The 10,569-nt window shown below is 45.2% G+C and overlaps 1 protein-coding gene across 1 annotated transcript; it reads right to left on the bottom strand.

Annotated features, from left to right (window-relative positions):
* Window positions 1-478: 478 nt before the first annotated feature.
* Window positions 479-9,911, bottom strand: LOC123758534 (probable glutamate receptor). The gene is made up of 11 exons (XM_045742988.2): window positions 9,013-9,911; window positions 7,399-7,550; window positions 6,351-6,444; window positions 5,783-5,935; window positions 5,175-5,322; window positions 4,413-4,564; window positions 4,108-4,259; window positions 2,855-3,164; window positions 2,570-2,728; window positions 1,422-1,571; window positions 479-1,265 (listed from the first exon to the last, which is right to left on the bottom strand). Exons 1-11 carry the CDS (start codon window positions 9,772-9,774, stop codon window positions 1,098-1,100), a joined length of 2,400 nt encoding a protein of 799 aa, XP_045598944.2. The 5' UTR covers window positions 9,775-9,911; the 3' UTR covers window positions 479-1,097.
* Window positions 9,912-10,569: the final 658 nt, after the last annotated feature.

The following is a 10,569-nucleotide window of genomic DNA, read 5'->3' as shown; positions in this document are numbered from 1 at the left end:
GTTGAGGCGAGTCAGCTGAGTCACCCGTCCCTAGCTGAGTCACCCCTGCCAGCTAAGTCACCCGTCATTGGCTTTTGACTTAACTATGTCTTCAGATTTTTAATATTCATCGTCTGATCACGAGATCTCCAGTTCATCTTATTACTAACCTGTCCTGTGACACTCTGGCCTGCTGTGGAGTGCATCCTGGTGAAGGCTAGATGTTGGTCTAGAGTGAGCTTAAAAAAAAACTATGAGGCTTCCTAACACCGACACTGGCACACCAAACCATAGACAACACTTTTGTGTAGAAAACAGTGGCTACAAGGCTTCTTTTTTTGACCAGTATTGTAACTATTGTATTTAATATTTTTAATGAGGAAAAAAAAAAATTCCATTACAGAGTAATATATAGGTATATTAAATTAACATACTGTGCTTTAATTTAAATATTGAATTCGTATTTTTTAATATAAATAAATCATTTTGAGGTGCTGTATTATATACTGTGAAGACAAAATATTTCTCCATGTACTGTACAGTATCCACACCTGTTCCCGTACACCTATATCACCACCTACACATTTCAGGGATACAGGTAGTTTAATAACGAAACAGATCAAATTAGCATTAATTACAACCATCTGGAATGCTTAAATAAACATATAATAAATCCGGGTCCTATCAGATACCAGATATTCTTCAGCCAATCAGATACTCTTTTTTAGTTCAGTTCATTTATTATGCACCCCATACCCATCTTGAGGGCGGTAGTGGAAACGGTTACAGAGGCACATAATGGGCTCAGGGACTGAACCCCACAATTCATTTAGCTAAGCAAGTTACAATCTTGATGAGCTAGTTACAAAATTCAGTATAAGTCGTCACATCAACAATGGGTTCGAGATCGACCACAAGTACAGGTTCTAAATTAAGCAACTGACATATGTGGAGAGCTAGTGTCACAATTGATATGTTTGTCCTACACACCGCCCCCCATCCAGTATTGTGCCAGCAACAGCTAATTAGACACTCCTTGCAACAATCAGAAACCAATCAGACACTCTTCAGGCCAATCAGGAACCAATCGGACACTCTTCAGGTCAATCAGGAACCAATCAGACACTCCTTGGGGTAATCAATAACTTCTCGACGATGAAAACAACGGTAGAGAGGACGTGGCCAGCGAGAGCCACCAGGAAGGCCCCCTGGAGGTGGTCCAGGGTGATAGGGGTCACCGCCCCCTCGTCTCTGCCCGGCGGCCCCCCCTCCACTTCTCTGTACTTCTGCACGAAGAAAAACAGATAATAGTGATATCATTATATTATCATATTTTGTATTATGAACATTTTTAAGGCCATAATTATTATCAGAATTATTATTATTATTATCGAAACACTAGGCTTCGAGCACCAGGCTTCACAGGCTTCCAGTATCCTCACCTTAGAGGCTGCGGCGAGCCTCATGGAGTCCAGGAAGAACCGTCTGACGAGTCCAGCCTGCTGGACCCAGCCTATGACCACATCCAGCTTGGGCTTGAGCGGCGAGTGCGCCTGGAGGCCCATGGCGATATTGTAGGGAGCGAAGCAGTTCTGCAGCACCAGGAAATACCTCTTTCCAGGACCCATAGACCTAAATTTAAAATGTTTTCCATCCGTTTCTCTATTGGAGGATGTATTTTGATTTTAATATTTACAATAATTGTAAATGTTGATGTTGAAGATTAAGAAGAAGAACTGTTTAAGAACATCCACGTGAAATAGCATTTTAAAGAAGTTTAAGGGGAAACAAAAAAATGTTTTAACAAATATAATGACTAAGTAGAAACATCAATTAATATATAAATGACATTCTGTTTAGGGGAATTTAAGAAAGACTAATTAATAAAATTTATGAAAAAATTACATTTCAAGAAAATAAAAATTCTAAAATTAATGCAGTGGCAACATTCTTCCCCCCCCCCCCAAGTCTTTTCCGTCCTCTTTCCCTATATATTTTCACCTCACCCCCCATTTGCTGTTGTCTCCCCCACTCATTTACTACCCTCCCCATCCAACTTACTGCCCTCCTCCCCACTTTCTGCCCCTCCTTGCCACTTTCTGCCCTCCTCCCCACTTTCTGCCCCTCCTTGCCACTTTCTGCCCCTCCTTGCCACTTTCTGCCCTCCTCCCCACTTTCTGCCCCTCCTTGCCACTTTCTGCCCTCCTTGCTACTTTCTGCCCTCCTTGCCACTTTCTGCCCTCCTTGCCACTTTCTGCCCTCCTTGCCACTTTCTGCCCCTCCTTGCCACTTTCTGCCCTCCTCCCCACTTTCTGCCCTCCTTGCCACTTACTGCCCTCCTTGCCACTTACTGCCCTCCTTGCCACTTTCTGCCCTCCTTGCCACTTTCTGCCCTCCTTGCCACTTACTGCCCCCTTCTCCACGCTTCCATCCGCATTTACTGCCTTCTCTCTACTTCCTGCCCTCCCAACCACTTACTGCTTTGCCCTCCCCCCATTTTCTGTCCTCACTCGCCCACTTAATAACCCCAACCCACTTTCTTCACCCCCCCTCCCCGTCCCCCCCCCACGCAATCACCCAGCGCAGAAACCTTCAAGATTCGAACGCGGGACGCCCCTCTGGTGGCGAAGCGAGTGGTAGCCGAAAACTCCAAGAAGCCATGGTTCTCCAGTAGGACGCCCTCACCGCCCAGCACCTTGGGAAAGATCTGCTCCGGAGCGCTGTGGCTCTCATACGTCTTGGAGAGTTCCTGGAAGGGTGTATATACAACGTCTAACGTTATATATAATGTCTAGCGTTATATATATATATAGATTTATAATCAGTATTACTTTATAAACAGCTTCAATGTGACTATAATTGGTTGAACATCGACCTTCAAGTACGGGTCACTGGCAGCTGCCAGCTCATACTGGAAGAGGTCCCCCAGACCAAAGACTCGAAGTCCCGAGGCTTGCAGGTCCTTGAAGGTGTCGATGGTGAAGGGCTTCCTGCTGACGAGGAGGTAGGCCGTGAGGTTGGTGGAGTAGACGATGGTGAGAATCATCCCGTAGAGCCACAGGGAGAAGGTCACTATCCTGGAGGAGGTGGGTCTCGGGTCTCGTGCCGCAGACTTGCCCAAGAGTGTCGCCAAGGAGAAGGTGAAACACGAGGCCAGGGTTCGAAGGTTTGGGATCTCGTCTCCGCTGTTGTTGGGGGGGGGGGTGGATTGAACCCTCGTGAAAGGGGGTTCGAACCAGAATCAGGATAAGAAACTGTGCAAATCTTATTATAATGGCTGGAGTACATAGGTGTACATCAAACACTTTTGGCATAAAGTGAAGCAATATTTAGCTTACAATTTGAATGGTGATAAATATTGGTAAGACAAAGTGTAGTTTACCAAGAGTGCGGTAAGATAGATTGGCATACTTTGCATAACACAATAATTAGGATGATAAGAGGACAATTTCAAGAGTTAATATAACCTAGTTATACCATGACGATAAATTTATTCACAGCGTTTTAACCGCAACAGATTCTAGGTCTATTCCTGATCTCAGTCACTCCGAACACATTTCGTACAACATAGATCTGACCTGAACAGGACTCAAAATACCTGTCATTTAAGCCATCTCTTTGTGACAGGAGTTCCTTCATAGTTCCAAACATCCAGCTGGGAGCTGGATGTTTGGAACTATGCTGGATGACAGCCTACAGAACAAGGCTGTCTGCTGCCCAGTTGTGTTACTCAGTCCTGCATGCATACCTCAGGATTCACCTGAACACTCGTGAAGGAGGATTGAACATTTGTTAAAGAGGATTGAGTGCTTGTGAAAGGATACTGAACGTTTATGAAGGGAACTCCAATGATTCTATTGGTTGAGCTCAGAGTTTAGTAAAGTATTGAGGACGGGCGCGGGGATAGGGGTAGTTGCATACTTGTCTCTCATGGGTTTTCTGAATAAATTAGTCACAGGATTACACTGCAACCAAGAGCAGAGTCTACCACCAACCACGTACAGAGTCTACCACTAATTACGTACAGAGTTTACCACCAACGAATACGTAGCTCACCTCCAACAGCCCCACTTTACATTTCTCATCAACCACTCATCAACCACAAGGTAGAAAAGTAGATGAACGTACCATGCAGCGGAGCCGCGAGCCAGAAGGTAGAGGACAGGTCCTGACAGGAGTAGACAGAAGAGGACAGCGAGCCAGGTAGACGGGTTGAAGGGGAAGGCCAGAGCTTGCCACAGAGGAAGTGGAGGTTCGGATCTTATCAAGAAGCAGTTGGACTAGAAATGAAAACAGAGAATGCAAGAAGGGAAAATAATACAGACGATAATACAGTATCATTTGACAGTATATCTATACAAGAGAATGTGTGAATACTCGTATGTGAGGCATAGACGTAGAGACAGTGCATGTAGACTGGGGGTGCTCGGTACCTCCGTGTCGTACGGAGCGGAAAACTCGGTACCGACGCGCTGGTTTAGCGTGAGGTAGAGGTTAGCGACGCCAATGTCCACCTCGTCTCTCGACAGCTTGCCTCTGAGGCCGGTCAGGGTGCCGTTGGTGGAGACCAGACCCCACATCTCCCCTGCAACGTGTTCAGTATGACTCGGGGCCACAGGACAGAATACTGCGTCGCAGGAAACTGTGCGCACCTGCCCGACACAGGTAGGTAATTGTACCCACATACATAAGCATATAAATGTGCCATTGCGGAGTTAGATCTAGGTATAGGTCCCCGTCTCCTAGTTATTTGGTACATATTACATTTATTTCACTTCGTGATTTAATGTTCAAGTTTGATCTTGAGGCTGTTTATGGAGGTGGCTTCCACCACCTCCGCTTCCAGTTCGTGGCGCTTGATCATCACCCTCACTAGATATTAGTTATATTTCTCGAACTCGATAATGCTCCACCTGTGCCACCTTGTTCAATTTCTGCTATGTGTAATAACTTCCCCTGGCCATCTTTTGATATCTTGTATATTATGATCATATCCCTTATGGTCATTCTCATATTATTATTAGGATGAGTTCCCTTAACTTGAATTTATAAGCTGTGTACAGGCTCCGGATGATTCCCTGTGTAGTTTTAAAGGATATTTGGGTTATTTACCAGTTGTGGGCATGTTGTTGATGTCTCTGTTTGTGTGCCCCGGGGTTAGGTATGTGTGTGGGGGTGGGAGGGGGGGGGGTTACCGTTGGGAGGCTCCTGGTACTGTATAGTGAAGTTCATGACCTGACCCAAGGCCTCGGTGATAAGGATATCTGTCCCGTAGCGGAAGAGGACAGCGCCGTCCTCGGCCCGCTGGTAGAACACACTCGGCTCCCACACGAACGTTACCACCTGGCAGGAGGACAGAGACAGGTGGTGGTATAAATGAACTAGTAACAGCACACATATACATATGTAGGGGCTCACCATAGCCCGTGCTACATGGACACTTCATTCTGAGTAGCTAAATCTAAAACAACAACAAAACACACATACACACACATACGAGACGCAGTTACAGCCCCGCTCCTGTGCCAGGTAAGTCCACTACGGGCTCACCATAGCCCGTGCTACTTGCCCCGCTCCTGTGTCAGGTAAGTCCACTACGGGCTTACCATAGCCCGTGCTACTTGCCCCGCTCCTGTACCAGGTAAGTCCACTACGGGCTTACCATAGCCCGTGCTACTTTCAACTTTTTGCTCCCAGTAGCTGAATCTATAACAACAACAACAGCACACATACAAATATTTGCAAATGTATTTCCCCTAAAATGCAGGTCTTACGAAATATGGTAAAGGTTCTTAGGCCTGACCTTGAGGAGGGCGCCACGCAAGTCGGAGACCTTGTCGGGGAAGAGGTCCACCTGTGTCGTGAAGCTGTGTCTGCGCCAGGTGGTGATGTGCCGCAGACCTGCTCCCCAGTACAGCTGGTTCATGAACACCTGCCACTCCCCCTCCACACCTGACTGTGAGAGGAGGGGGGGGGGTGTTATATGTGGTACAGTATAGTCGAGGATCTCCTGTGTGTAATAGACAGGTTATATTACCTGTCTATTACTCACACACACACACACACATTCATATATATATATATATATATATATATATATATATATATATATATATATATATATATATATATATATATATATATATATATCTAACCTACGCTTGAAACAATCCAGCAATCCCACGTCAATTATGTGACCTCGGTAATTAGTGCCATAAATTAACCACCGTGTTTCAAACCCAATATTTACCCAGGTGAAGAAGCGGTGCTTGGAAATTCCTCCTATAATGCAAGCACTATTAGGTGAGATCTATTATGTTAAACAGCCACACTCCGTAACAGTCGTACAAGTACCAGTCTCAGCCAGCTACCTTAACTGCCCCAGCCAAGTGCGGTGTCTTCTTGCCCTTCTTAGACCTACTGACAGCCTCCAGGTCGCCCACCTGGAGACCAACCACAAAATACCTGTGATGCAAAATGGATGAGAGAGTTCAAGCAGATTATAGAACATATATCTAAATGTGTCTGTCTGTCTATATGTCAGCCCGTCCTCCAAAAATGGGGTGGTAAATGTAGGAAGACAAATAAGTGCAATTATGCACTATTCATAGCAGTTAGGAATTGTACTTATTTTCACTTAGTATTAAATCGTACTGGCAAATATATTGTGAATATTTGAGTTTACCTGAAAAACTGAATAGAAAACCACAACCTCACCTAACCGTCTTAGTTTTTGAAGATAATAATTTTATTGCTTCTTAATTACAATTAGTACTTAACCTATAGCTATATTGATATTACAGTTTTATAAAACTAATAAAACAAAACTGAAATATATCAATAAATTGTAAAGTAACTCAGGATATTTTAAAATTTTGTATAAAATCTATATTGTTTAATAAACCTGAAAAAGAAATTTCTGATATTTAAAACTTGTGTTTATTTGAAATATATATTGACAACTTCATCCTAAAATTCTGTCTTAACTGAAATCGGGGGAGGGGGTTGGGTAAATGTAACAGCCCCGTAAGTGCAATTATGCACTGTTCATGACAGTAAGAAAGTGTACTTATTACACTTAGTATTAAATCGTACTGTCAGTTCGGAGGATGGGTTGCAGCATATACATATTTTTTTAGATAATGCGAACAAGCCTGAACGGTCTCCAGGCAAATATGCAACTGAAAACTCACACCCCCAGATTTTTTAGATAATATATAGAGGGTACTACTACCTCTCGCTGTGTTTATAGGGATCCTCAGCCTTGAAGAAGAAGATATGCAGCATCCGGGGGGGGGGCCTTGTTAGGCTTCCACCGGGTGCTCCCGTATAGTTTTCTCCTACCACCTCCTTATACATACATACATACATATGCGTGTGTGTGTGTGTGTGAGCTTGAAGGCGTGGCAGAGCACCCACCTTCCCTGGTAGTTCCAGCAATCGTCGTCAGTGTTGAGGAAGGAGATGAGAGTCTCCGGCCGGTGGAGGAGGAAGACGTAGGCGCCCCGCCCATCACACGACGAGGTCCACGCCGCCCCCGCCAGGTCCTCCACCCTGAGGGCCGCCACCACCTGGTGTGGGGCACGGGACACAGTCACACACCTGCACCTTCCCCGCCTTCTACGTGTCCCCCCACCATGGGAAGAGCAACCCCCACCCCAGGCAACCCCAACACAGGCAGTACAGTCATGGACAATCAACAACAAAGGCTCTACAATTATATACAAGCGGTAACAGGTTATAGAATGATATACAAGCAGTAACAGAGGTTGTAGAATAATATACTAACATTAACAGAGGTTGTAGAATGATATACAAGCAGTGACAGAGGTTGTAGAATAATATACTAACATTAACAGAGGTTGTAGAATGATATACAAGCAGTAACAGAGGTTGTAGAATAATATACTAACATTAACAGAGGTTGTAGAATGATATACAAGCAGTAACAGAGGTTGTAGAATAATATACTAACATTAACAGAGGTTGTAGAATGATATACAAGCAGTAACAGAGGTTGTAGAATAATATACAAGCAGTGACAGAGGTTATAGAATGATATACTAACATTAACAGAGGTTGTAGAATGATATACAAGCAGTAACAGAGGTTATAGAATAATATACTAACATTAACAGAGGTTGTAGAATGATATACAAGCAGTAACAGAGGTTGTAGAATAATATACTAACATTAACAGAGGTTGTAGAATGATATACAAGCAGTAACAGAGGTTGTAGAATAATATACAAGCAGTGACAGAGGTTATAGAATGATATACTAACATTAACAGAGGTTGTAGAATGATATACAAGCAGTAACAGAGGTTATAGAATGATATACTAACATTAACAGAGGTTCTATAATACTAGTAATATGCGAGCAGTAACAGTGGTTGTAAATGACTTACAAGCAGCAACAGAAGCAGTGCTACAAGAGACCAACAGCAACAGGCAGCAGCACCACAATGTACCGGCTACAACAGACTCAGTACTGGTCAGTCATGTAGCGTCAGTACCTCTAGTCGCCCCAGACCTCCTCACGACCACTCTTTTATATAATATTGTAAATTCACTCAGAAAACCCTATATATATACACAGTCCCCCCCCCCCCCATGCTGTGTATAACCCCATGGCTGTGTATAACCCCATGGCTATGTATAACCCCGTGCCTCCTATAATAACATCCCTACATCTAATCTCATCGCAGCCCTAAGGCAGTTAAATTAATCCAGAATCCAACCCAAGTCCCAAGTCCCGGGATACTTCCTAATTACCCCTAAGCAATAATAATTATCTTTAATTAGTGTTGTCCCATGTAAACCGGCGCTGCGTCCCTTAATAATGCGTATAACCCCATACACCCGCGGTACGGGAGTATACCAACAGTCGGTACACTAATATATACCAGCAACTACACACGCAGTTCGACAGTACAAAGGTGACAGCGGCAGCATTGCAAAGCACTAGTAACAAATACAGTATGGCAAGGTTCCAGTAGGATAGGCAGTGCGCTCGCAAGCGACTACTCACTTGTCGCAAGTTTGGCAGGTAAATGAGCAGATGATTTAGGAGTAATTGGTGAGTGTGGCTTCCGTCGTGAACGAGCATCAGATGGCATCCATTCATCTCCCTCTCTATCACAGCCTCCACCATCTCCCTTACCCACAATGCTTCCGTCTCCTCTCCCACACCCTCCGGTGCAATTCTAAGCCTCTGGAACCTCAGGGAATCTTTATGAAGCGTCGGAGCTCTTCGAAATGCCCCAACTAAGGCCCCTGGAGCGCCTGGAAGCCTTTGGAATTCCGATCTTTTACGGTGTTCATCGCGAGAGCTTCCACTGTTTCCGTCTATTAATATTTCTGAAGCCTCTGAGGTAAGGGGAACATCCTGAGGGCCGAGTCTGTCTTCACTGTGTCTCTTGCAGTGAGGGGTCCTCTTCGCCGCTCCCCTCGTGGGACCTCCATAACCGCTAGCCGAAAAGTCGTCCTGCCAAGACTCATGGTGGCTATCATGGTAAGTCGCACCGGCAGGGGTTCTAAGACCGTCGTGAGAATCCCATGACGGTCGTAGAAGTCTCCGGACCTCATACGGTTTGATCCGGTCGGAGTAGGACCTTCCGTCGGAGTTATGGTTATGAAGAGTTCGGAGATATTCCTGCCGGAGGTTACTGCGTCGCTCGGGGGACGTGGCCCTGGGAGGGGGCGCTTCTGGAGGCCCGGAGGTCTCAAGAGGGATGATCGTGACGGAGGAACAGAGACCCGCCATCACCAGCAAGAGCGCCGGTGTGGTCATCTCTCGTCGCCTCCAACACCAGCCTCCAACACCAGCCTCCAACACCAGCCTCCAACACCAGCCTCCAACACCAGCCTCCAACACCAGCCTCCAGGAACAACAGTGACGTGTTAGCTTTTACATTATTATTAATAATCGTAAATTATCATTATTATTAACCATAAGTTATCATCATTTATTATTGTAATCATGTTTAAACTGTTACTAAAAATCTGCTGAAAGTAATTCGGCTCCCGACACCTTGTTTGAACAGTAGCAGAGTAACTGAGCCGTGTACCAGGTGTACTACAAGAGTTACTCACTCTTACAGGAGAGTGACGGAGGGACGTCCACCGGTGCCAACCCTTGCCTGCTCCGTCTCTGATGGTAATGTGAGGTCGCTGGCTCAAGGACCAGTGTCCAGCCTCCGTCTCCCTCCCCGGATGAGTCGATCAAACACCACTACTTAATGTCACTCTAAAAAGTTTATTATTCCCAGATGTTTTAAATCACGTTGTCTAGTGTTTGACTCTGGCAAGATAGATGTAGGTTGAATTTGCTTTTGTTAAAAGTTGGTTGATTTCTCTTCCTCACCCTCGACGATAACCTCACAATATCACACACAGTGATCACACAAATGAACAAATCCACAAGGGCCGTGGCGAGGATTCGAACCTGCGTCCGGGAGCATCCCGGACGCAGGATGCTCAGTCGATTAAGGCAGTGTCTGGGATGCTCCCGGACGCGGGTTCGAATCCTCGTCACGGCCCTTGTGGATTTGTTCCTCACAATTTCGTTATGAACTGTGAGTGTAGG

This window comes from Procambarus clarkii, chromosome 11, assembly GCF_040958095.1.
Source record: "Procambarus clarkii isolate CNS0578487 chromosome 11, FALCON_Pclarkii_2.0, whole genome shotgun sequence".
NCBI lineage: Eukaryota > Metazoa > Arthropoda > Malacostraca > Decapoda > Cambaridae > Procambarus > Procambarus clarkii.
Note: the sequence above shows the minus strand (reverse complement) of the source record. Positions and strands in the feature narration are given on the sequence as shown.

Bases quoted from the DNA above. Each gene is read 5' to 3' on its own strand.
- LOC123758534 (XM_045742988.2), bottom strand. From the start codon at position 9,774: ATGACCACACCGGCGCTCTTGCTGGTGATGGCGGGTCTCTGTTCCTCC. The intron at 5,323-5,782 runs GTCAGGCCTAAG...TCCTCCTGCCAG, and splicing joins TGCGTGGCGCCCTCCTCAAG to GTGGTAACGTTCGTGTGGGA. The intron at 1,572-2,569 runs GTTTCTGCGCTG...CTGGTGCTGCAG, and splicing joins CCCGCGTTCGAATCTTGAAG to AACTGCTTCGCTCCCTACAA.